General features: G+C 43.6%; 1 protein-coding gene across 5 annotated transcripts in view; it reads right to left on the bottom strand.

Annotated features, from left to right (window-relative positions):
- RBPMS (RNA binding protein, mRNA processing factor) overlaps positions 1–26,837 on the bottom strand; it is a 190,345-nt gene extending 163,508 nt beyond the window's left edge. For 3 of the 5 annotated variants that reach the window (XM_037740985.1, XM_037740982.1, XM_017535866.2), the window contains exon 1: positions 26,210–26,800. In XM_037740985.1, the coding sequence (XP_037596913.1) occupies positions 26,210–26,275 (66 nt within the window). In that variant the 5' untranslated portion in view covers positions 26,276–26,800. Of the gene's footprint in view, positions 1–26,209 lie in introns of all 5 variants that reach the window. The other 2 variants (XM_017535859.2, XM_017535855.2) reach the window with 1 other exon arrangement.
- Positions 26,838–27,051: the final 214 nt, after the last annotated feature.

The following is a 27,051-nucleotide window of genomic DNA, read 5'->3' as shown; positions in this document are numbered from 1 at the left end:
AAAAGGTAGTGCCATTCCTATTAAAATAAATCTGGGCCCATCTGGGAACACCGTCATGGACTGTCAGTCATCTGGGCGCAGGGCTGGCCCCATTCCCCACAGAAGTCCCTCAGCGTCGGTGGACAGCCTTATAAGGCAACGGAGCTCAGAAAGAAGATAAGAACACCAAGCACTTAACATTTCCAGAGGCCTCTGCAAACATTAACTCATTAATTCTCAGTGTTCTGCGAAAGCCATGCTACTATCACTTCCAAAAGACCCTGGGGAAGAAAGATGCCTGACTAATTACAACTAATTATAGCAGGGTGTGTAAGGAGCTGGCAACCCTTCCTGATAGGCACCAGGTTCACCACCAGATAAGCCTCGATTTTGTCAGTAACTGAATAAACACTTGCCTACTATAGGACAGGAAGGAGAAACATTTCTCTTTTTTTCTCCTTTCCTTCCTTCCTCCCTCCCCTCCCTCCCTTCCTCCAGAGAAACATTTTTTTCTTTTCTCTCTCTCTCCCTCTTCCTTCCTCCCTTTCTCTCTCCCTCTTTTTTTTTTAAGACAGGGTCTTGCTCTGTCACACAGGCGGCAATGCAATGGCACAATCATGGCTCACAGCAGCCTCCGCCTCCCAGGCTCAATCCTCTCACCTCAGCCTCCCAAGTAGCTGAGATTACAGGCTCGCCACCACTCCCAGCTAATTTTTGTTTGTTTGTTTGTTTGTTTGTTTGTTTGTTTGAGATGGAGTTTCGCTCTTGTTACCCAGGCTGGAGTGCAATGGCGCGATCTCGGCTCACCGCAACCTCCGCCTCCTGGGTTCAGGCAATTCTCCTGCCTCAGCCTCCTGAGTAGCTGGGATTACAGGCACGCGCCACCATGCCCAGCTAATTTTTTGTATTTTTAGTAGAGACGGGGTTTCACCATGTTGACCAGGATGGTCTCGATCTCTTGACCTCGTGATCCACCCGCCTCGGCCTCCCAAAGTGCTGGGATTACAGGCTTGAGCCACCGCGCCCGGCCCCTCCCAGCTAATTTTTAAATTTTTTGTAGAGATGGATTTTCAAGATGTTGCCCAGGCTGGTCTCGAACTCCTGAGCTCAAGTGATCTGCCCACTTCCACCTCCCAATGTGCTGGGATTGTAGTCATGAGCCACTACTCCCAGCCAGGGGGAAAATTTCTCAATTTTGAGCGTAGGTAAGAAACACACTCCACCCTCCCTCCTCCATCTCCCACAGGATCTCCAGAAGATTCCAATCCTTAGAGTAGTTAAGACTATAGGCCGGGTGCAGTGGTTCACGCCTTTAATCCCAGCACTTTGGGAGGCCGAGGTGGGGTGATCACAGAGTCAAGAGATCAAGACCATCCTGGCCAACATGATGAAAGCCCCTCTACTAAAAATACAAAAAATAGCTGGGCGTGCGCCAGCTACTCAGGAGGTGGATGCAGGAGAATCGCTTTAACCCGGGAGACAGAGGTTGCAGTGAGATGAAATGGTGCCACTGCACTCCAGCCTGGTGACAGAACGAGACTCTTTCTCAAAAAAAAGAAAACACACAAGAATAATTAAGACTCCTACTTAACAACCTCCAGGAGCAGCAAAACACAGGCCAGGATCTGGAGTAAAGACACATACAGGAGGAAGCTGAGATGTGCTTCTCCCGAGCTTGCTTCTATTCGCCAGGAGGACACGGCAACTGTGATTACAGTGCCAGTATGCAATTATGCAATAAGACAGAGAGCTTTACAGTCTGGAGAGGATTAAATGGCTTCATTAAAAATTATTAAGAAAATTTCACGGCCAGGCACAGTGGCTCTCACCTATAATCCCAGCGTCTTGCAAAGCCAAGGCAGAATGATGGCTTGGGCCCAGGAGCTCAATACCAACCAGCCTGAGCAACATAGCAAGCCCCCATCTCTTAATAAATTTTCTCTAAATTCGCCTGGCATGGCTGTATGCACCTGGAGTCCTAGCTTTCCAGGAGGTTAAGATGGGAAGATGGCTTGAGCTTAGGCGTTAGAGGCTTGCAATGATCTATGATCCATAGCACCACTGCACTCCAGCCTGGCTGACAGAGTGAGGCCCTGTCTCAAAAAAAAAAGGGGGGAGGCCCCGGGGGGGGAAGGAAAAAAGGTTAAGAAAATTTCAAAAATTTCAATGTGAGTTACCAAATAATGTTTATTGACCATCTATACCATATGATATTTTGTGGTCAGGTGCTGGAAATACAAAAGAGTAGCAGTTAATTACACACACACATTTTAAAGTCACTTAAAAATAGAGTAGCAGTTAAATGTGTGTGTGTGTGTGTGTGTGTGTGTGTGTGTATGTGTGTGTGTGTGTGTATGTGTGTGTGTGTGTGTGTGTATGTATGTGTGTGTGTGTTTTAAAGTCACCCAGAATGTAAGCTTTGCTAAAATGTTTCAGTCCCGCGAAGGCAGGGCTCTTAGCTTTGTTCACGGATTTATTCCAACTGCCAACTAGTTGCCAGGCACATAGTAGGTATTTAATATGTACTTGTTGGACGAATTGTCTTTTAAAAAAACTGAGCTCGACATTCAAATGAATTACATGTAGACACATAAAAGAATGTAAGTAAAAGCCGGGCGTGGTGGCTCTCACCTGTAATCCAAGCACTTTGGGGGCCAAGGCGGGCGTATCACCTGAGGTCGGGAGTTCAAGATCAGCCTGACCAACATGGTGAAACCCCATCTTAAAAAAAAAAAAAAAGAATGTAAGTAAAAATACCAAAAAGCATATTCACTGTGCTAAGTCCGTAAGGGACTCAACAGTCCCTAGTGAGGGAAAGCCCCAAAAGGTAAGCTTGGACAGGAAAAATGGAAGTAGCAGGAACAACCACAGAAAACACTCTAGGCACTAGAAAATGAGGGACCTGGAGGTGGAATGCCTTTTTAAGAACAGGTTGACACCTGAAGAGTGTCAACAACCTAAATATTCATCAACAGACAAACAAGACGTGGCATGTCCATACAACGGGAATATCACTCAAACAATGGGAAAGGAACTAATTCATGCTATAAGATGGATGAACCTTGAAAACATGATACTAAGTGACAAAAACCAAAAGCCCGATCTTGTACATCATTCCATTTGCATGACATGTCCAAAACAGGCAAATCCATAAAGGGAAAAAAAGCAGATTAGCAGTTGCTTTGGTTAGGGAGAAGACGAAATGCTAACTTACTGGTCGACGGATTTGGGATTTTTTTCAGGGGTTAATAAAATGTTCTAAAATTAGATAGTTGTGATGGTTCCACTACTCTGAATATTCTAAGAACTATTCAATTATACATTTTTTAATTTGAATTTTTAAGAGATAAGAGAATTATTTCTCAAAACTGGATCTTATCACTAAAGCATGGTGGTGTGCAATTGTACAGCACTCTACTGTCTTCAGAACACTGTCATATACATCACATCTTTGATCAAGGAGCCTCCAAATGTTTTCCAGTGCAAGTGATTTATGGAGTAGCGCCTTTGTTTTTTGTTCATTTTGTTTTTGAGACAGTCTCGCTCTGTCACCCGGGCTGGAGTACAGGGGTACAGTCTCGGCTCACTGCAACCCCAGCCTCCTGGATTCAAGCAATTCTACTGCCTCAGCCTCCCAAGGTGCTGGGATTACAAGTGCCCGCCACCATACCTGACTAATTTTTGTATTTTTAGTAGAGACAGGGTTTCACCATGTTGGCCAGGCTGGTCTCAAACTCCTGACCTCAGGTGATCCACCCGCCTCACTCTCCCAAAGTGCTGCACTACAGGCGTGAGCTACTGTGCCTAGCCGGAAAGGAATCTGCCATTTCTGTTAGATGGACTAAGGATGGGAGAGTCAAATGAGCTCCTGGGGGTCTAACTTAAGGGTCTAGACAGGTAGGATGGAAGAAGTAAAAAAGACCAGATTTTGGCAAGAGGAAGCCCAAGGCCATTTAGATTTTTCTTTTTTTTTTTTGAGACGGAGTCTAGCTCTGTCATCCAGGCTGGAGCATAGTGGCGCAATCTCGGCATACTGCAACCTCCACCTCCCGGGTTCAAGCAATTCTCCTGCCTCCTGAGTAACTGGGATTACAGGCACCCGCCATGACAACCAGCTAATTTTTGTATTTTTAATAGAGGTAGGGTTTCACTGTGTTGGCCAGGGTGGTCTCAAACTCCTGACCTCGTGATCCACCCACCTTTGCTTCCCAAAGTGCTGGGAGCCATTGCACCAGGCCCTAGATTTTCTTAAACTAGGGATCCTGTAATTGGTCATCTCCTTGAAAAGATTAGTTTGCACATTACTCATCACTGAGAGCTTACCCAAGTCCTGTGTTGCAAGCTCTTCTCTCTAGGGAGGCAGGATCCTGAGAGAAAAGGGCCTAAGGAAGAGATCTCTTGTTCCCTTGAAGTAAACTTCTCTAGTACTGTACTCTAAAACTGGCAGTGATGTCTAGTGAAAGGTGATGGATTTTGAACTAACTCACCCCAGATTCAAATCCAGGCTCTGTTATTTATTAGCTGTGACCCAGGGCAAGTTATTCAACTCACTGAGCCTCAGTTCCTCCTCTTTTGGGAGGAGGGGTGGTGGATCACTACCACACAGCACAGTGAAGGTGACTGAGTTCACGCCTGTGCTTAACTGTTTAATACACACTTCCAACTACACTGTAAGTTCCAGGATGGTCGAGGACAATGTCTGCTTGTTGTTCCTTGCAACAACAGGGCCGAATTCAAGTAGGAGTTTAATACTTTGGAATGACTAGATCATCTAGGAATTACACATTCAGCAAACAGCCATGCTGTTCTGAAGAGGCAGAATGAAGAAACCAAAACAAAAAAAAAAGAAAAATTATGGAGTAAATGGGTTCATCTAGAAAGTTACAGCCAGGTAAGGTGGCTGACACTCGTAATCTCAGTACTTTGGGAGGCTGAGAGGGGAGGATCACTTGAGCTCAGGAGTTCAAGACCAGCCTGGGCAACATAATGAAACCCCATTGCAACAAAAATGCAAAAATTAGCCGGGTATGGTGGTGCGTGCCTGTAGTCCCAGCTATTTGGGAGGCTGAGGTGGAAAAATTGCTTAAGCCTAGGAGGCAGAGGTTGCAATAAGCCACTGCAACTCCCGCCTGGGTGACAGAGCCTGACCCTGCTTGAATAAAAAAGAAAGTTAAGGAAGAATAACCAAAGAAAAAAATTCCTTATTTTTCCAGTATGGTAATCTGAAACAGCTTGCACGGTCTTGCATACTCCTAGGACCCAAAATGAGTTTAAAAAAAAAAAAAAAAGGCTTAGTCAACTGGCATTGGGTTCTGCAGGTGTCAGACTTCTTACCAGGTTGTATATTAATCACCAGTGGAACAAGCCTGATGGAAAACCAATGACAAAAATGACTTTTGTGAGCCAGGGTCCTGTTCTGCAGCTCAGACTGAGTGTGGCGGCACAATCATGGCTCACTGCAGCTTCGACCTCCTGGGCTCAAGTGATCCTGATCCTCCCACCTAAGCCTGATAGCTGGGACTACAGATGCACGCCACCATACCTGGTTAATTTTTGTATTTTTTGTAGAGACAGGGTTTTACCATGTTGCCCAGGCTGGTCTCAAACTCCTGGGCTCAAGCAATCCTCCCGCTTGGTCTCCCAAAGTGCTGAAATTACAAGCATGAGGGCTGTGCCCAGCCTAAAAATTCTTTAAACCACTCCCAAGTATATACAATTCATTCATTAAAAAGTAATAGATGCACTTCTCCCTGCTCTTGTAAATGTGCTACATTCATTCCTACTTCCAAGCCACCCCCCACCCCACCTTTTTTTTTTTTTTTTTTAAGAGACAGAGATAGGGTCTCGCTCTGTTGTCTAAGCTGGAGTGCAATGACAAGACCACAGCTCACTGCAGCTTCGACCACCTGGGCTCAAGCGATCTTCCCACCTCAGCCTCCCAAACAGATGGGACTACAGGCACACATCACCATACCTGTCATATATATATATATTTTTTTCACTTTTTGTAGAGGCAGAGTCTCATTACATTGCCCAGGCTGGTCCCGAACTCCTAGCCTTAAGCAATCCTCCCACCTTAGCCTCCTAGCCTCCGCCTCCCAAAGTGCTGTATTGCAGACATGGGCCACCACGCCAGGCCCCAAACTTTTATGATAGTGAAACTCTCCTAACCTAGTACCCATTCCTATTTAAATATTACCAGTTTCTTGAGGTCCATCTTTCTTTCTCAAAGCCTTTTATTCTGGTCCACACTGATCTCTTTCTGAATTTCTAAGCCCTCTCTGCCCGTATTCCACAAAGTTGTCCACTTAGGTAGGATCAAATGTTATTCTTCCATTGTTTCCCGTGTTGACTGAGGCCTTTCCAAGAAGGCAGGAAAACTGCTTCTCAGTAACGATTTCTCCATCCCCCAATTTCTCCATCCCCCGGAAAGGCCAAGACAACAGATTCTCAGCCTGTCTTTAACAAATACCAATGACTGTACCCTAGGGAGTCATACATACCTCTTCCACAACTAATTAATGTTCTCTTCACCTACACCATCTGCCAAACAAAACCCAGGGCTAAAGGAAAAGAAGACATCTTTTATTTTGCAAAAGAGCTCCCAATTCCTTTGAGAAAGGTGCTAGGATGCATATAAATTTAGCACTTCATGACCTCAGTTGGAATCTACTGAAATAAACACTAAATGAGATGCAAATTCCACTCATATATAACAATCGAGATGAGTCAATACTGAGGTTTCCATTACATCTGCTCATTTCCTAGAGTCACACTCGAACACATGTGTGTAGGCTTTGTGGAGGGCGTGCACTTCTCAGAATGTCTGTTAATAATTAAGGAGGCCTGTGGGCTGGGGTTAATGGTGACTGCCCTGCCCACATAGGGAGACCCGAACTGCACTCCTCAGACAGGATTTGGTTCTTGGTATGTTGTGGGTATCCACAGTGAAAACAGCCCCTCCAGGGAAGATGAGATTGTCCTGAATAGTCCCCTCCTTCATCCTGAGAAAAAGCAGCTGCAACATTCTGGAGCTCCAAGGCAGCAACCTCAATTTGAGGAGGGAGGAAAAGGATCATTTTCACAAGAAGATATACACCACCGTCTGTGCCTAATAAAAGGCATTGTTGGGCAAAGCGTGGTAGCGCATGCCTGTAAGACTCAACACTTTGGGACGCCAAGGCAGGAGGATAGTTTGAGGCCAGGAGTTAGAAAAAAGTCTAGGAAATGCAGTGTGATCCCATCTCTACAAAAAAAATTAAAAATTAGCAGGGTGAGCCGGGTGTGGTGGCTCACGCCTGTAATCCCAGCACTTTGGGAGGCTGAGGCAGATGGATCACCAGAGGTTAGGAGTTCGAGATTAGCCGGACCAACATGGTGAAATCTAATCTCAGGTAAAAATAGACAAATTAGTCAGGCATGGTGGCAGTCCCCCGTAATCCCAGCTACTCAGGAGGCTTGAGGCAGGAGAATCATTTGAACCCGGGAGGTGATGGTTGCAGTGCGCCAAGATTCAGCCTGGGTGTCTAAAAATAAAAAAAAATGAGCAGGGTGTGGTGACACAGCCCTGTGGTCCCAGCTACTCAGGAGGTTGAGTTAGGAGGATCGCTTGAGCCCAGGAGGTTGAAGTTATAGTGACCTATCATCATGCTGCTGCACTCCACCCTGGGTGACAGAGAGACCCTGTCTCAAAAAAAAAAAAAAAAAAAAAGGCATTGTTGATTTACCTGTAATTATAAAATTCCTTCCAAGGATGTACTTGACTCACTGTCCACCAAAACTTACGTCAAACTGACCAAAGTGTCTTTGTTCTCATCTCAAGAGCAAACCAACCACGTGACCAGAAAAGTGGATAAGAGAATAATATATCCACCGATTCTGAGACATGTTTTCATGCTGTAACATCTATGAAATGAGGATGCATCTTACAATAAAGTTTTTGCTGGCAGTGTTATTGCTCTACCTGACAAATGTTAGAGCCAACTCAAATTCTGTACATACACTCAAAACACGAAAATACTGGCCTCACCGGCAGACATTAATAGCCAGAAAAATATAGCAAGCGCCTAAAACACGTGATGACCAAAATCAACACTTTCATAGTGTCCAATAAACGCAAGCATGATACCCCCAGAAATTATCTGCTAAGCACTTGAGTACCCACTGAAATACGGGAAACACGACTGGGACATGTCTTCAAATGGGGTTAAAAAAAACAGTCACTATGTAACATCCAGGTGTTATACAGATGAGGCTGGAATATTAATTCTGAATCATGGATTGGATACAAATATGAAAAACTCCACAGTGAGGAAACAATCTTTGGACATTTTAAAATGGCAGGGGCAGGGGATGCAGGGAATGGGTCTGCTGATTCTCTTAAAGGGAGTGGTACAGTGTTCTAGAGAAAATTTGGCAATAAACATCAAATATCTTTAAAAGAATGCATGCCCTTTGACCCAGAAATTCTACTTCTAAGAGTTTAAGCTAAGGAAATCACTAAGGGCGTACACACAGATTTAGCTAGGAGAATGTACAGCACTGTTTATATAACTTAAGTTGGAAATAAGTTCAATAATAAGCCCAATAATTGAGTTCAGTCAAATACATCAGGGCACATCCATACTATAGCACAGTAGGAACAATTTAAAATTTGGCTGCAGAAATGTATCCAATTGGCCAGATGCAATGACTCACACCTGTAATCTCAACACTTTGGAAGGTTGAGGCGGAGGATCACTTGAGGCCAAGAGTTCGAGACCAGCTAGGGCAACATAAAGAGACCCCATCTCTACAGAAAAAATAGAAAACCTTAGCCAGGCATGGTGGTGCGCACTTGTAGGCCCAGTTACTTGAGAGGCTGAGGTGTGAGGATCGCTTGAGGCTAGAAGTTCAAAGCTGCAGTGAGCTATGATCACACTGTGCCACTGCACTCCAGCCTGGAGGACAGAGCAAGGCCACGACTCAAAAAACAGAGAGAGAGAGAGAGAGAGAGAGAGAGAGAGAGAGAAATGTGTCCAATGACATGCAAACATGTTCATAACATAATGTTAAGAGAAATAAATGGTAAACCTATTATGATCTCATTTTTATTAAAATAGATGATAGATGCACATGTGTGCACAGAGAAAGGAACATGTAAAAGATATATACTGTAGTGAGGTATTAACACTGGCTGTGGGGGAGTTGTAGAATTGTTTCCTTTTTTATTCTTTTTTTTTTTTTTTGCTTTACTTAATGCTTTGATTCATTCATGTTGATTCATGTTTGTTGATGCTTTTTTTTTTTTTTTTGCTTACTTGTGTATTCTAATGGGGGGGTGAGGATAGAGGGTAACTAAAACTGTATTTTAAAAAACAAAAACGGTGAAAAGAAACTTGAACACCATGTGATCCAATTAGATGAACAAACAGCTTATGAATCTTGGTAGTTTCAATTTAAAATATAAAATGAATTAAAAATACATTTATCATTATTTTAATCCCTGAAATAGAAGCTATCTTTCCTTGAGAAATGCTGAGAGAAATGACCAACAGAAATAAGCATAAGACAGGGTTTAAAATAGGCAAAAATATCCCAGGAGAAAACTTTCTTCTCCACACAGAAGCTTTCCTGCGGACCACCTGGGGTAGAAGGAGTAGCTCTGCACATTTCTCATACGACAAAAGAATTGCGAAAATACCCTAGAGCTTTCGATAAAGGCAAACTATCTCAGGGCTTTACATGATATAAAAATATAAAAAATTTTCTATTTGTAAGTCTAAAAATTGATCCATTAGGCATGGGGAGGGAGGAAAGGCATTTACGGCAAGAGTTTTAAAGACTACGATTGCAATGTCAGATTGGAAAGTACAGGGCTTGTTAGTAACATGGTGAGATTTCACAGTACTGGATTAAAGGAGGAGGGACCCAGGTCAATCTGCTGCATTTCCATGCCTGGGTCTCCTGCACTGGGCAGCACCCAGACTTTGCCTGGGCTGACTTTAGTACCGGTAGATGGAAAAGCAACATTTTCCACTGACTTCAAGGTAAGCTCATATCAACAGGACTCCTGTCGGTATAATCATGATCCATGATATTACAAGAGAAATTCTCATGTTGATTAAAGGCCAGTGGGATTTAACAGAATATAGAAGAGGGGACAGTTAATGGTTAAAACATCTTGGATGTACATTTACCAAAATCAGAAACTCACAGTATTTCAAAGCACTTTTGAATCTTTGCTCTCTCCCTACTGGCTTTTGTTTTTGTTTTCAAGATACAGAGTCAGCAGATGGGTGCACTATGACCAAATGGCAACAGATGCTGGTCTTGCAGAGGGCAAGACACTTCCCTGTGATGATCTACAAACATGGAGAGAACGGACAAACATGCCTGCTCAGGACATTTTCACTTTGATTTAGGGTTAAACATCAATTACATGAATATGAAGAGCTATAGAAAAAAGCAGTTCCTGCACCCAATAAGGTCAGACACACTACATTCCTGAATCCATCTCAACCACAAATGATCCCGAGAAATGTGTCTCTGCTGTGTATGTTTTCTTATTCAGCAAGCTTAGAAGGGTGATACACAAACGGTTCTTAATGCAAAGGATCTGAGAGCCATTCTTCTAACTCTCAAGATTGCATGGTGACAAGCAGCTTAGAGAATGGATTACATTTCTTTTTTAATACAAGCAATATTACCGCAACTAATAACAGGAAAATAACTGATACTATAAGAATGAAAAACATGGCCAGGCACCGTGGCTCACACCTGTAATCCCAGCAATTTGGGTGGCTGAGGCGGGTGGATCATAAGGTCTGGCGTTCGAGACCAGCCTGACAAACATGGTGAAACCCCCGTCTCTACTAAAAATATAAAAAATTAGCCGGTGTGGTGGGGCACACCTGTAATCCCAGCTACTCAGAAGGCTGAGTCAGGAGAATCGCTTGAACCTGGGAGGCGGAGGTTACAGTGAGCCAACATTGCGCCATGTGCCTGGGTTATGGAGGAAGACTCCGTAAAGATGAAAAATCTATGCCAATTGTATGCCATATGCAAGCTCCTCTAAGTGAATCTAAATTAATATATATATTTCCATATTTTAAGTTCATATCTCACTGTTATACCTTAACCTTTCTCAAATTAGGAGTTTAAACAATGTATCAAAAAAATGAGGGCCGGGCACTGTGCCTCATGCCTGTAATCCCAGCATTTTCAGAGGCTGAGATGGGCATATCACTTGAGCTCAGGAATTCAATACAAGCTTGGCCAACATAGTGAAACCCGTCTCTACTAAAAATACAAAAATAAATTAGCCAGGTGTGGTGGTGTGTGCCTGTAATCACAGCCACTTCGGAGGCTGAGGCAAGAGAATGCTTGAACCCCAGAAGCGGAGGGTGCAGTAAGCTGAGATTGCATCACTGTACTCCAGCCTGGGCAATACTGCCAAGACTCCACTTCAAAAAAAGGGGAAAGAAAATGAAGAAAACCTACCAATACTTCAGACACTGGGATTTTCAGTGAAAATAATTTTTCCCTATCAACTGTGGAACTTAAATGATCACATCTCTCTTGAATGCTGCACTACTAGCTTAATATTTAAGATAAAGAGTCTTCCAGCCTTTAATATATAAACAAAACCCTTTCATTATGGGATCTGAGTGGCAGCTTTAATCTTATCTTCAATTCTGTAAAGCATCTGGTGCAGTGAAGTAAATAAACCAGCCCCCTACCCTCAACACACAGTCCCCACCAAACACAAGCGCCAGCCTTTCTAAAAATATAGTTACAATGAAAAGCCTACAGTGCAGCGTAACAACCAATGCCTTTTCTTAGAAAAGATGTTTGTCGTTTTCAAGTGTTCTGAAAATGAAGTAAACCACAAAACCATTTTCAACAAGACGTGTGTTTCTAATTATTAGTGAGATTTATACTCCTTGAAGAAAAAAAAAAAAAAAGGCAGTGTCTCTGGAAGAGCAGAGAAGTTCACTGCTCCAAGACAGCAATAATTTTGATAAGACCTAACCTCTTTGCTGGTGATTTAAATTTCGGGATCTCATTGCGCAAATACTGATACAATTGAATGGTCACTTTGAAGTGAGGAGAGGAGGGAACATTCCACGGCAGGGCAAGGCCTGACCTTTCTTCATCACAGGCCCACTACCTTGCTCAGCAATGATTACTAATTCCCTCTTCAGCGCAGATTTAGAAAAACAAAGCAGTTGACAGCAACATAAAAGGTGAGGTAAAATTAATGTAAGTAGTTTATTTCAGCCAAGCTTGAGGATTGCAACCCAGGAACATGGGTGCCCTGAATATACATTCCGATTAAAAAGCAGTTACAAGTGGCTTTTTAAAGGCAAAAAAAAAAAAAAAGTGGAGGGAGGAAAAAGGGAGTGGGCCGATACAAAGTTGTTTACCAGAAATTCTCATTGGTTTACACAAATTGTACTGATTAGTGATTGGGTACACATTGTTAAACTACAGGGTGTGAGTTACAGTGTCCAGTGCAGCATTATTAGGTTAATTTATAGCTACTTGTTGCAACAGCAAGCAGTGAATACAGACAGGCGAATACATAGCTCAAGGAGGTAGCTCAAGGAGGGTGCAGGACGTGGCTGTGGTCTCATTTTAAAGTCCCTCTGGACCTGATCATTTAAAAGGACTTGCATTCCTTAGATCAAAGTTCTTTTATTTTCTCATTAACATAGTAATTCAAATCTTTGATGTATTTACTGGGTATTTATTAGCAAATCATAACACTCTAACTTCTACTTATAGATAAACAGATCATAAAACTATGTCTGATAAATCGATCATAAAGATATATAACGGCCGGGCACAGTGGCTCATGCCTGTAATCCCGAGGTGGGCGGATCACTTGAGATGAGAAGAGTCTGGGACCAGCCTAGCCAACATAGTGAAACCCTGTCTCAACTAAAAATACAAAAATTAGCCAGATGTGGTGGTAGGCGCCTGTAATTCCAGCTACTCGGGAGGCTGAGTCAGGAGAACTGCTTGAACAAGGGAGGCAGAAGTTGCGGTGAACTTAGATCGCACCACTGCACTCCAGCCTGGATGACAGAGCGAGACTCAGTCTCGAGAGGGGAAAAAAAAAAAGACAGATATGACAAATAGATCCTACAAAGCCCCTCTCATGCTTTCCTCATTTTGTATTTAGTTCTGCATTCATGAGCTTTTTCAAGCAAATTCTGAAAGTTCAGGTTAAAGCTGAACATCACATTGGGTATCATTCTGCCCAACCTGGTTCTTTCTTTCCTCTATGCGACTTGAAGCCACGCACTCCTGAAGAACCAACTTGGCTCCCAGGGTCTTTCTTGCACTTCCTTTTTTTTTTTTTTTTTTTTTTTTTTTTGAGGCGGAGTTTCACTCTTGTTGCCCAGGCTGCAGTGCAACGGTGCGATCTCAGCTCACCACACCCTGTACCTCCCAGGTACAAGCGATTCTCCTGCCTCAGCCTCCCGAGTAGCTGGGATGACAGGCATGTGCCACCAGGCCCGGCTTATTTTGTATTTTCAGTAGAGATGGGGGTTTGTCCATGTTAGTCAGGCTGGTCTCGAGCTCCTGACCTCAGGTGATCCAACCCCATCGGCCTCTCAAAGTGCTGGAATTACAGGCGTGAGCCACCCTGCCCGGCCCTTTCTAGCACTTCCTTGGCCCTCACGGTAAGCGTCTCCAGGCATTAGATGCTGGGGATGGGGTGGGGGCGCGTGCAGGGACAGAATATTCTCCATTCTCCCTTCCCCCATTAGAATGGCTAATGCAGAGATTCATTTCCTAGCTCTAGTTTTCTGCATAACCCCTCCTCGAAACACAAAGACTCAGGATAGGCCTTAAAGAGTCCTTTTGTTTAGAAAGGGTCATTTCCTGCCTCTCTCTCACACCCAGAGACTCCCACCCAGTTCTCAAGGAGAGGCACTCATTTGCTTAGGAAAAAAACAAAACAGTTTCAGGTAAGAAAACCAGGCTTAAAAAATCTTTTCAAATATACAGCAAAGAGTTTCCAAAGTCTAGTGCTTCACTAATTTTTCCTTATTTTGTTAGAATCGTAATTTAACAAAACAGAGGCAGGGTCTAAGGGTTTTCACTTAAAAGGCTTAAAATTAAAACCATTCCCCCCACACAGCCCACCCTGGATGTGTCTTGGCACGCCAGGGCAGCTTTCTGCATCACAATGGGGAAATGGAAAGTGGAATAAAAGTGGAAAAAATGAGATTTATGGCTGTTTTAATGCACAACAGGCGTTGTCTGTACAATCCCTACCTTTTAGTTAAGGAAACAGGTTAAAATGACTTGTCAAAGAAGCAGCTTCAGTGGCTTGTCCTAGGTCCCTCAGAAACAAAGAGATAATGAGATCATGAGAGAGAGAAAAGAATACTTATGAATTGATCGGTCAAGGACTGACTTCTATAAGGATTTATATACCATTGGTTCTAAGACTATCAGATAATGGTAAAGTTAACCAAGTTTGTTGAAGGTCAGGTCTGACAAATGCTATAAATGAGAATAATCCAATGGTCTGCATTTTCATTAGTGCACTAACTAGTCCGCTCAACTAACAGGTGGCTTGTTAGCCTGATACCCTACATAATGATGACTTATATTTCTTTTATCCTGAAATATCATCTGGTCTGCTTTACAACGAACAGAAACCGTTCCTGAGTCTGTGGGGCTGACACGTGGGCATAAATTGTGGCTATGAGGTGGTTCACAAGGCACAGATTAGAAGGTCCTTCACGGCTACACATACAGGTGGCTTAAAGGCTGGATTCTTCTGGCTAAAGCCAGCATTATGCTGAGTAACAGACCTTTTCCCTCTTGTAGGCAAATTGAGGACGGTATATTGGGCTGGAGGCTAGACCCAATCAAAGGATCAGAAGTGGTAAGTCTATCTCCAAATCAATTCCACCTGGGTTATTAACTTTAACCCTAACCACCTAATAGTCACATCTGCAAAACAGGAATCAAATTACCTTGCCCAACTTGTACTTACACATTCCCTACATGCCAGGCCCACATTCCTCTCCTGGTTCTGGGGAATTTGTAGTAGGTTTCCCATTCTAAGTGGACAAAAGGGAAGGACTCCTTGATGTGTGAAACACTGCCACATACCCCCATAATGGCTCTATCACTTAACCGTCTGAACAACATTTCTAGCTTAAAAGGGTGTGAAGTGACAACTGCGGTTTTGTGTGTAAAAAAGTGGCGATGGGGACCAGAAACGATCATCTTCAAGGCAGAAATATAAAGTTTAATCTGAAAACTGCTGAAAAAGGTTTATGATGATACAGTGCATCTGACAGGTTTTGGCATTTGTCAAGGAGATTTGCATTCCAGTCAATTCACCAAAAAAAAAAAAAAAAAAGACTTATTGGACAGTTCTGGGCATTGTCCGAGGTAGGCATATGAAGTTAGTACAGCGTAAAACAAGGCAGCCAGTCTCTGCTGCCAGGGAGTTACATTCCAAGGGTACCAGATAAGTACAATAAGCATATAAGGCCATGTCAGGAGGTAAGAAGTTCTATCTGGAAAATAAAAGGGTTGGGAATATAGGGCTACTTTAAACCTGGAGGTCAAAGTTCTCTCTAGGGTGACATCTGAACTGAGATCTGAATGAAAGGTAAGGAGGAGGCTGTCTGATAACATCTGAGTGTAGGGCTTTCCAGGCACACAGACTCTCGCTTGCACAAAGGCCCTGAGGCACGAACAAGTTTGGTAAGTTGGAGATATCTAGCGAAAGCCCAGGCAGCTGCAGCATAATGAATGAGGCTGTGATTCTTGGCAGATGAGGTCAGAGAAACCAGCAGGGCCCAGATCACATGAACTTCATATGCCACTAGAGAATTTTAAGCTCCTATCCACCAGCTGTAAAACCTCAGACCAATTACTTAATCTCTTAGAGCCTCAGCTTTCTTATCCCAAAATATGGGAAGGTAACACTTCATACGGGTTTGTTAAAGAGCAATGTTAAAAGCAGAGTAGACACCAAGTTCATAAATGTTGAATGAATCCATTAATATGCAAAATCCATACAGGTTTGATTACATCTGGATATGTACCTGTTCTTTTTTTTTTTTTTTGAGACAGGGTCTCACTCTGTCCAGGGCTGGAGTGCAGTGGTGCGGCGATCATGGCTCACCGCAGCCTCAGCCTCCCCAAGCTCAGGTAATCCTCCCACCTGGCTAATTTTTTGTATTTTTTGTAGAGAAGGGGTTTTGCCGTGTTGCCCAGGCTGGTCTCGATCTCCTGGGCTCAACTGATCGGCCTGCCTCAGCCTCCTAAAGTGCTGGCCTCGTGAAGTGCTCAGTGTGAACCACCCTGCCCAGCCACCGCACGTGATCTTCAGTTCCCTCACTGATTTTCTTATGCACATTAGGAAAAGTAAGATTCAAAAGAAAATCTGTGCAACAAAAATGGTCTTGTCTACAATCCCAGCACTTTGGGAGGTGAAGGCGGGAGGATCATTTGAACCTAGGAGTTTAAGACCAGCCTGGGCAGCACCACAAGACTCCATTTCAAATAAAAACGGGTTAAAAAAGAAATAAATAGACATTTTTTAAAATGGTCTTAGGGTTCACTCTAACAATTCTTTTGCTCATTACTCAGAAAAGTCCTGGAGGTCCTGGAAAAAGAATTAGGCTTGGGCAGGTAAGAGCAGAGCAGCTGACTAGATTCCAGCCCTTTGCTTATTTTCTTCCTTCTACTCTGATATAAGCAAGACCCTGAGGGGCAGCAAGTGCTAGCGGTTCCAGTCCGCTGTCACCAGGCATCCTGCAGCAGGCACAGGACGGAAGTGCATGTCCTCAGTCCCACCTCCTCAAACACATCCTGCCTGGCTGCGAGGGATACTGTATTTAAAAACAGATGCCTCTTTGGAAACTCACACATTTTAAGTCCCATAAATCACACATGCTGGGTAAAGTAATTACACTTTTGTAGCACTTCCCCTCTGAGCACAAAGGAAATTCTGCTACTTCTGTAATTAGATAGCACTTTCTGTGTACACTTTTTCCCGGGGGGCCTCCACTGTCTATCCTATAGGTAGGCCTAAGAGGAATTTTCACAAAACAGGTTCCCGTGGATTCAAGAAAAAAAATTTGGGTAATCTTTAGGATTTTTCTTCAAATAATGTTGGCCACTGCCAGCCTATCTACCCCGGTGACACAAGGACCTGGGAAAATCAGAGGAACGTCACAAAAAAATCAACTCATGAGAAATAAAGCTTAATTAAAAGTAAAGTTTTCCTATTACTTATTTGCAGAGGTTGGTGAGCCAGGCCTCAATCCGGAGATTCTCAGATGTCTCATACCTCTGCAAAATTCTAAAGGCTGACAGAATGGAACTCGGCTGCCTAAATGTTCCCTTTGCAATTTAAATTTGTGTGACAATACTGTATTACAACCTGGAATTTGAATCCATCTTCCTGGTGCGATTGGCATTTATTACTGCCATTTCCTTTTTCTCTTTAGTATTTACACAATACGCACCATAATAGGTGCAGTAGAGTTAAAACCTAAGAGAAATACAAATGCAAGTTGTTTTCTTTTTAAGTTTCTAGACTACTTACAGCTGACACTTAGCTGGGCTAAAAAAGGCAGCACACTTTTAAAGTATAAATTGGATAAAATGAAAATATGGCCGGGTGCAGTTGCTCACACCTGTAATCCCAACACTTTCGGAGGCCAAGGCAGGTGGATCAGGAGTTCGAGACCAGCCTGACCAATATGCTGAAATTTCATCTCTACTAAAAATACAAAAATTAGCCAGGCATGGTGACGGGCGCCTACAGTCCCAGTAACTTGGGATGTTGAAACAGGAGAATTGCTTGAGCCCAGGCAGCAGAGGTTGCAGTGAGCCAATATCGCACCACTGCACTATAGCCTGGTTAACAGAGAAAGACTCCATCTCAAAAACAAAAAAATAAAAAATATGACCCACAGATTAGATGTCTTTGTGCTGCTGGCCAAAGGCTCATCCTACTCTTCCTTTTCCTCCCAATAAAATCAAAAAAGATAAAAGCAACCTACAAATTTTGTCCTGAAAAAAAACTCATGCCTCTCTAGATTTTACGGTAGCTTGATTTTTCCTTTCAGGTGCAGGGTTGCCAAATGAAAAGCTGGAGAGGTAAAAAAAAAAGCCTGGGAATTAATGGCAAATTTTAGAGATAAACAAGTTCCTGAGTTTTGATCAAAGAAAAAAAAAAGTACATGAGAATACCATAGACCAGATTTTTCTAAGCTCCCGTTCTCAGGCTTTCCAATGGCTAAGTACACCAAACCCTTTAGAAATAGGCAATTTCTATGTAATACATTTTTATGTTCCTTAATTTTTTTTAAGTTTCCATTTTTCCTGATTATTTTCAGTTCTCTCCCCTTCCCAAACACTTTTTAACATGACTCCAAATTGTCACTAAATTTTGTACCTCTTTCCTCGCTCACCCTCACAAGGTTTCCTAGGAAGCAGGAATTCCATTTTCTGGGCACTCGCTCCCATCATCCACATTTTCAATTACCAGCTCCGTGTTCTTGAATTGTTATGAAAATCTCATTTCAATATCAGACCTCTCCTCTGCACCCCAGACTCAGTAACATCTTCATCTCCTAGGTACCTTTTGTTCTTAACCTTTCTACATCTCTGTTTTCTATTCCTGCAAATACAACCGCCACTTAGCTAGTCATCCATAGCAGAACCCAAGAGGCTGCCAGGCTGTCTCCTCACCTTCTCTCCCACACATCTGACAGTTACAGAGGCCCTGAACACCTGGCATCTCTGTCTTAGCTGCCACGGCCAGGTTGCTGCCTTACTTTGAGACCAAGACTCTTCTAGCAAAAACCTCACTGCAAGAATGGTTCTCAAGAACTTTTCCAAAATTGGCCGCATCCCCCTGCCCACTGGGATGTTCTAGAATGCTACCTGCTGGGGCACATCCACCCCGGCGCCCCATCAGAGGACAGAGTCCAACTCCCTAGTGCAGAAAGCGGCTCCTCACCCCCGCTGGACCAATGCCCCCTTCCCAGTTTCATTCTTCCTTCCCCTTCTCTCCAGCTGTGCCTTGCTTGCTCTTCCCCAAAAGGGTCTTTTGAAGCCTCTATGTGTTCATTCACATAGCGAATTCCTTGCCTAGCCCATCTTTTCCCCACTGTCTGAACCCTTTTCTCATTAGCCCAAATCTTAACTGAGATTTAGCTCTTACGTCTTCTTTAAAGAAGAGATTCTTGCTTTCTATAACACAGCTCTATCCCTTCCTTGCAGGGTTGGCTGTGCTCATCTCAAACAACTACCTCTCCTTTAACCCCGGGCTTGGTTATACCTGTTTGTTTACACAGGGCCATCATCATTAACCTGTGAGCAACTCTGAGGCAGAAACTGCCTCTCTCAGCTCTTGGCATCCCTAGAATCTGCACATGAAGACCCCGGCTCCATAGCTTCTCAGTGCTTCAGCCACTTCCCCAAAGGAGCACAAACATCATAAACCCTTCAACAGCTTGCTGTAAGGCTGAAATAAGGTAACATATGAAGAGTGCTTGGCATACAGTAAATAATAAAAGTTAGGAGATAATTATCTATTTGGTGAATAGATAAAAAGATTTCTGAAAATTCTGTAGACTAAAGATTTCGGTATTTCATTTTTCCTGCTATCAGCAACACTGACAAGCTGGGCAACTTTCTTCTGATAGCCACAAACATACCCCCTTTACTCTGCTTCATGTTTCAGGTAATATCAAGGACCTCCCACCTCCACCCCCAAACCTACACAACACAGTGCACTAAAATTGTTTAAAATATTTTCCTGGTGCTGGGCGCGGTGGCTCACAACTGTAATCCCAGTACTTTGGGAGGCCGAGGCAGGCAGATCACAAGGTCAGGAGTTTGAGATCCACCTGACCAACATGGTGAAACCCCGTCTCTACTAAAAATACAAAAATTAGCTGGGGGTAGCGGCACATGCCTGTAATCCCGGCTACTCGAGAGGCTGAGGCAGGAGAATCGCTTGAACCAGGTAGGCGGGTTGCAGTGAGCCAGGATGGCTCCACTGCACTCCAGCCCAGGCACGTGAGAAAAAAAGAAAAATATATATATATTCTTACCATACACTTTAAAGATAGTGATGTGAGTGTGAGGAGTTATCCCCATATGTCAAATAAACTCATCCCCTGGAAGCTCATCCCCACCAGGGGCGTGGAACTGACAGTTTCATAACAACATAGCATCCATTTAAATACCTGGTCCCAGATGGCCTCAAGCCCACTGAGCTGTGCAGCCACTTCTGCACCAGTTATTAAGGTTCATTCTCCTCATTCCTTCATAAGTTTTTTTTCTTTGACCAAAGCAAGCACTGTTCAAGAGGAACATTTGCATTCCCTCTCCCCTACCCCCAGGCAGACACTAAGGTGCCAAATGAAACTGAACACAAACATTCCAAAGTGGCTGTCACACAGAGCAGGCTTGTTTGGGAACACAGGGAGCTCCGTGCTCTTCCACCTAGCCAAGGCTTCTGGAAGCCCTCGTCCAAAAGGTCAAATGGAATTCCATAGCAGAAACCAAATTCTGATGGTGAAAACCCAATTGCACCTTAGGACAAGCAGTCCCACACCAACAGTGGCTATCTGATGAACCAGGCAGGCTCACCTGTGCTCACAAATGGAGGTTCCTGATGACAAAGGGAAGGAAGTAATTTTCAGGCCAATCCATCCATGCCCTCTCTAATTCCCCAGTGAAGAGTGTGGAAGGAGTCCTCAATATTAAACGAGTGGCGTGGCTGCTGCTTAACAGATTGCCTATGCAAACTCATCATCACCAACCTCATCGATAAGGCTATTTCATATGTAGCTACAAAGAATCATACATGTGTATATATGTAAATGCGGGTGTGCGCAGAGGGGATTTACCTGGCGCTGGGGCAGGTCAACACTGGGAACACTGAATGGCATAGATCCGTACAAAATAAATACCTGACAAAAGGTGATCATCCAGGAGTCAAAATGGACATAGCAGAAAGTAACTTTTATTGGAATTCTAAGGAAAAATCATCTCTATGGGATGGAACGTTACATTATGAGATCTTGCAAAAATGTAGGCTGAAAAACTTGAATCCTGCCTTGAAAGCAGCTCAGACTAGATCAAGAGAAGAGGAAGACCGTGGCTGAAGCAAATGGATGGAAGTATACAGGTAGGTGAGGGCAATCCTGAACACCATGTGTGCACCTGACTTTGTGGAGTACTGATAGCACTAAAGGATTTGGGGCATTGGAGGGCCCAGATGCACTGCAGAAGGGCATCAGAACAGGAGAGCAGCTGAAGATCACTAATGCAATCAGGACAAGGGAGATAAGGAAATGAGCGAGAGAAATATTAATCGTACTAAGAAAAGACTATTACGAGTTCTTGCCACTAGGCTTGTGAGCAAAACTAAATATGACCAACCCCAGTTTTGTGAATGTCACAATTCAAGGAAAGCTTCAAAGCAAAAAGACATTCAATTCTTTGTTCACATGGTCATTTTAGAAAACTTAAACACCAAAAAGCACCAGAAAGTAAATAGCAATGATCTGTAATCCACCAATCAGATACAGTTTATTGATGTTTGGTTTTATAAACATATATTTGACCACAGGCATCACATCGTATACAACTTTAAAATCAGTTCTTTTCACTTAATATCACAACATGAGAATAAAAATATAAAATTCAGAATGTCTGGTGCCACGGACACTGCTAGAGGCAAGGACAGATTCTCCTCTACAGCCTTTAGAGAGCACGGTAGCCCTGCCAACACCTTGACTTCAGGTGTCTGACCTCCAGAACACAGAGAATAGTATATAACTACATATATGTATAATAATAAATATGTATTTACATATACATATTTTACAATACGTGTATTTTTCTCTTTAAAAATCGAGGCTTTAGTGTCTGCGTAATATTCCCCTTCCGGACTTACGCAATGATTTAGTTAGCAATTTCCCATGTTAGATACAGAATGTCTCTGAATTGTCAGTGTCATGACAATAACAGTGTCACACTCTGCAATAACCATTCCTATATATAACTCTTTATGATACCATTTCCTTAGGGCAAATTTCTAAAAATAAAGGTACTAAATCAAAGGGCCTGAACACATTTTGACAGTGTCAGTCCTTTCTGAAAAGGTACACTAATTTACATCACCACTGCCATGCACAAACACCCACATTATTGCCTTATCACCAGCACTCAACACTTTTATCCTCAAAGCAGAAATTACTATGAACCTATGAAAATTAAATGAAAGTATCTCCAGAAAACAACTTCCACCCCTTCCAAACTGCCCATCTTAAAACTAAATGCCACTGGAAACGAAGAAGACTGCAGATGCACACAACGGTTTATCAGGGAAATGTTTAAACTGCATTGGAAAAATAACTCACAAGTGCACGCCATATTGGCAGGGGTCTTGAAGCATCAGTTATCACCAAATCCTGTTCTATGATTGAAATACACATTTATTGCAATGCATTGGACTTGGAATAACGGAGACCTCCAATTTGGTTAAATTATATAAAACCATTTTGTACCTTCCTCAAGTCATAATGTACACTGATTTTAATGCTCAATGAAAATCTGAGGTTGCCACATCAAACTGACATTACCCTCTCTGTGCCCATTATAAGAAATAATTTTCTTTACAACCCCAGTATTTTGGCAAAACTAGTAAGCACTTTAAAAGAAGGAATGCAAAAGAAAGATGTGTATTAACCTCTGAAGAACTGACTTAATATGATTTCTGCATGTCTTTTTGATCAATATTCCAACACTTCCAAATTTTTTGTTTTTTTAGTTTTACTATAAGTACAAGTCAATTCAAAGCAATTTACGGAGAAATTAACACCAGTGCTTCAATATAATAAAAGGCCCTTTAAAGATGTTTTATAATCAGCCTGAAAAGTACTCAATGACATGGATAAAAGTGTAAATAAAACTAAATCACATATTTAATCTAAGTTACCTATTTTGAAAATTCAATGACCAACAAGTTATTTCTATCTGTAAGACAGAAACGGTCTTGATATATTTAAAAATACTTTAAACTCATAAATTATAACTGATGAGAAATAATTACAGGTCTATTACTCATATTAATTTTTATAAAGTCTGTAAAATTAGACAAATTTTAGGAATTATTTTATCAATTGTAAAATAAAGGAAATGATATGATACTCTAAATATATACAAACAAATCTTGTAAATCTCGGTAAGATTTTGACAATGGGTTAGTCTTTATAGGACAACTTGCTTAGGGAACACACACGTATAACACATTAAAAATCAGAAAGCTAAATGTACCATCTCTCTTACACAACTGGCTAGCCAAATCCTAAAATTATTTTTCCTCAAAGTTTTCAACGCCATCCAAAGTAGAAATATTAATACATGTTCTGCTCAAGTTCTCAAAAACTTCCAACCCTAAAAAGCTGCAAAAATTCTCCTAGATCCTGAATTGTTCATTCTGTACAATTAGAACCAAAGAAGCATCTCAGCACAATTATTTCAGGGGTAAGCATTCTAAACTCTCAAAAGCCACTAAAATACACTTGATAAAAGGAATTCATTTCAAAACTAGAAAGACAGGAAAAAAACCAAACTTGGATTCTGCAATGTAGAAGAAAGCCCAAACCACCTTGATGATCTATGAAATAAGCTATTTTCCCTTAATGATGATTGGACTCATTTTTCCATGTCAGTTCTACGGCCACCAGAAATTACAACAAAACACATTTTTCCTCTCTTGTCATTATGTGTATATGTATGTTGTATGTGTGTGTTCTGTTTACCAGAGTCCACTGCCAAGGTTTTTAAATGTGTTTAAGAGCAAGTTGCTGATCCGATGGGTGGACAGGGAAAGGGTCAGTGTGGTGGTTTTGCGTAATGCCGGGCACATTAATGGCACTCACCAAACGCCCTATTTATTTTACTTGTGGCTTTCAGGGTTAGAAAGAAAAAAAAAAAAAAGAGGGGTTAAGACTTTTTCAGGAACAAAATATAAACCAAAAATAGGAAATTAGACAAAATTACCTGGATCGTTCAGGCCACTTTAGTTTATTTTCCTGAATTTCTGACATTATAAACCCCCTCTCTTCAAGGTCTTATCTGTTTGGTACATGACATCTCTTGGACAACTTGGGTTCTGAAATCTTCCTGCCTGCCCCTTATTTTTTAAATAACAAGTGTTTTGCTAAAAATATCGATACTTTCTAGAGCCACATGCCATTCCCACCTGAAAAGGAATACTGTCAGGGTAACAGGACAAGTTAAGAGGCAGCAACTGGACTGCGATGGCCCCTGATTATATAGCAATTATCATACACAACCTCACAAGGATGGAGGACAGCCCAGGAACCGGGCAGGCAATCCCTCAGTCCTGGCAGCAGTTAAGATATGGGTCAGGTGGAAAAATGTGACTTTTCTATACTTAACTTTAAGTGGGTATGATTTTTAGGACATTGAACCTCTTTTGCTACCTACCAAAAGGAAAAAACAAGTTTTCTCAACTGGGTGAATGAAGAAAGATGGTTTCCTATAATATTATAACCCCGAGAAGCAACCAGATTGCACATCTAGCTGAAATAGAAAGATTTCTGAAGCAATGATTATCTTGATATGGTAAGTGAATTAGTTCAATATAGTAATTCCTAAAAAAGCAAACTTGTCATTATTTTTAAAAATTTTTAAGCAGTAGGGAAATAAATAGCAAAGCAGCCAGTAAGGTTCAAGAGAAAAGCAGAACATGCCATTCGACTCTCCATCTATTTGAAAAAAGAAATGTCAGTAGCATTCCTTCACTTGTAATTAGAAAACATGCAAGTAAACAACTCTTCAAATAGCATTTTATAATAAAATAGAAAATATCCTCGGGTGAGAAAGCAATTTGGCTGACTGCAATTCGCTTAGGTTTTCACTACCGTACAGCTGGGTGAAGAGTAAAATCTCCTATTTATTTTGCATTGTTTGGCACAGTCTCGCTCCCCTACCTTCTCCACGTAAAAGTTTCCATTTTTCAAGTGGACAACGTGCAGAGAACTTGCATGTATTAATGAATTCCTCTGCAATTTTGGTTTCACTATCAGAGTTGAAGTTTGCACACAACACAGTGTTTCAACAATGATCTCAACATCCTAATGCTTTAGAATCGGTTTACCCTCTGTGTTCACCTATATCAGGATGCAATACCTGTGAATCTTTTCAGGTCATATTAAGACGTGCACTTTGCTGCATCTGCACACACACTCTCAAGTTCCTCTAAACTGTTTAAGGACTCAACTGTGTGGGATGTTTAAAAAGTACGCCAGAAATAAGTTCTTGGACTTCACATAATGTACCTGCAGAAAGAGAGTTATTTGGTAGGAGACCACAAATATCCTACTACGGAATTCTGAAACGCTTGTTCCTGAGTCCGAGTCCCCTTCTGCCCAATCTACTGAATTGTTTCCACCGAAGAAACGCTCCGCAGCCGCAAAACTTTCACCGTGATTACGGACGTACCACCTACAATGCGTGCTCAGAAGTCAAAGTCCTATGAAAACACTCTCCATGAGCATTTTGGTGAATTGTTGCATTTTTAACCCTCTTATTCTGCGATCCCCATCTCCACGGCCCCTAAATTCACCAGCGCTCACCGCCCAGGTTCGAGGTCTTTGACTCAGCGGAGAAGAATGTGGCTGATGAGTTATCTATTAATCCAAAAAACCTTGGCTAGAAAGATATTTCACCAAGAACTTTTAACACGGAAAGCCAAGGGACAGGGTACAGAGGTATCTTTTAACGAGAACTTTTTCCCGAGTTTCTTCCTTAAACTGCACCCCCACCCCACCCCACCGCCCCCGCAATCCACACACAATTTCTAGCCCCAGCCCTACGTCCTGACCCTCCGAGTCCCGATCATCCGAGTTCACCCAGGAGTCAGCTCTCGGCTCCACTTTTTAAATCCCGGGCAAACAAAGCTGAGCATTATACTTACAAAAGTCTTCGAAAAGTTCTTGGAGTTACGCAATTTGGGGCACGCAGACGCGCGTGGACACAAAAACACAAGCTCCCGAGATCCACCCTCCCGGGGCCACACTGCGGGGCTGCGTCCGGGGCACGGGCCATGCCCTAATCTTCCACAGCCGCGCCCCGGGCCCGCGCCCCCTTGGCCGCCCGCACTGGGTCCCGGGTCGCCCCCGCCACAGACAGAGCCACCCCGTACCTCCTCCTCCTGAAGGTTGGCCTCGCTCGGGGTGTTCTCCTTCTCGGCTTTGCCGCCGTTGTTCATCTTCCCGGTCCTTCCTCGCCGGGCCAGGCAGGGCTGGGGCGCCGGGTTGGGCGAGGTCGCGCTCGCCCACTGTTGCCTTCCCCGGGCGCCGGGGCTCCCTCGGGCGGGCGCCGCGGACTGCGGGGCTGGAGCCGGGGCAGTGGCTGTCGGGCTTGGGCTGCGGATCCCGCGGTGAGACTGCGACGGCGGCGGCGGGCGACTCAGGAAATGCGAGGGAGAGTCGGGGCAGGGCGCGGGCCGGGAGCGGGGCACCGAGACAATCGGGCCCCGGGAGGGCGACCTGGAGAGGGAGGGCGGGCGCCCGGGGAGGAAGGAAGAAGGAAGGAAGGAAGCGAAGGATGGGGCGAGGACGCGCGTCCCAAGAGTGAGTGCGGAGAGTTGGGGATGAGGCCGAGTTGGGACAGGGGGCTGCAGCTGCTGGAAGGAGGGGACAGGGGTGCCCAGAGAGGAGGAGGAGGAAGAGAAAGAGGAGGAGGAGTCGGGCGGAGGGGCGCGGGCCGCGGCTGGGACGCTGGGACCCGAGAGCCGCTGAGTGCGCGCTCCAGGCAGGCTCTGGGAAGTCCGGGATGGAAGCAGCTCCCTTTCTCTCGCCTTCCTCCCTCCCACCTCCTCTCCCTCCTCTCCGCGCCTCTCCTCCTCACTCCGCCCTCCCTGGACGTGGGCTGCCGGCTGCAACCGGGAGGGACGGGGCGCAGGACTGAGACCCCGCGGGAGGAGGGGCCGGCGGCCGGATGGCGCGCGCTGGGGAGGGGCCGCGGGCCGCGGGCGGAAGAGGC

Source organism: Cebus imitator, unplaced genomic scaffold (genome assembly GCF_001604975.1).
Source record: "Cebus imitator isolate Cc_AM_T3 unplaced genomic scaffold, Cebus_imitator-1.0 Scaffold5, whole genome shotgun sequence".
Lineage (NCBI taxonomy): Eukaryota > Metazoa > Chordata > Mammalia > Primates > Cebidae > Cebus > Cebus imitator.
Note: the sequence above shows the minus strand (reverse complement) of the source record. Positions and strands in the feature narration are given on the sequence as shown.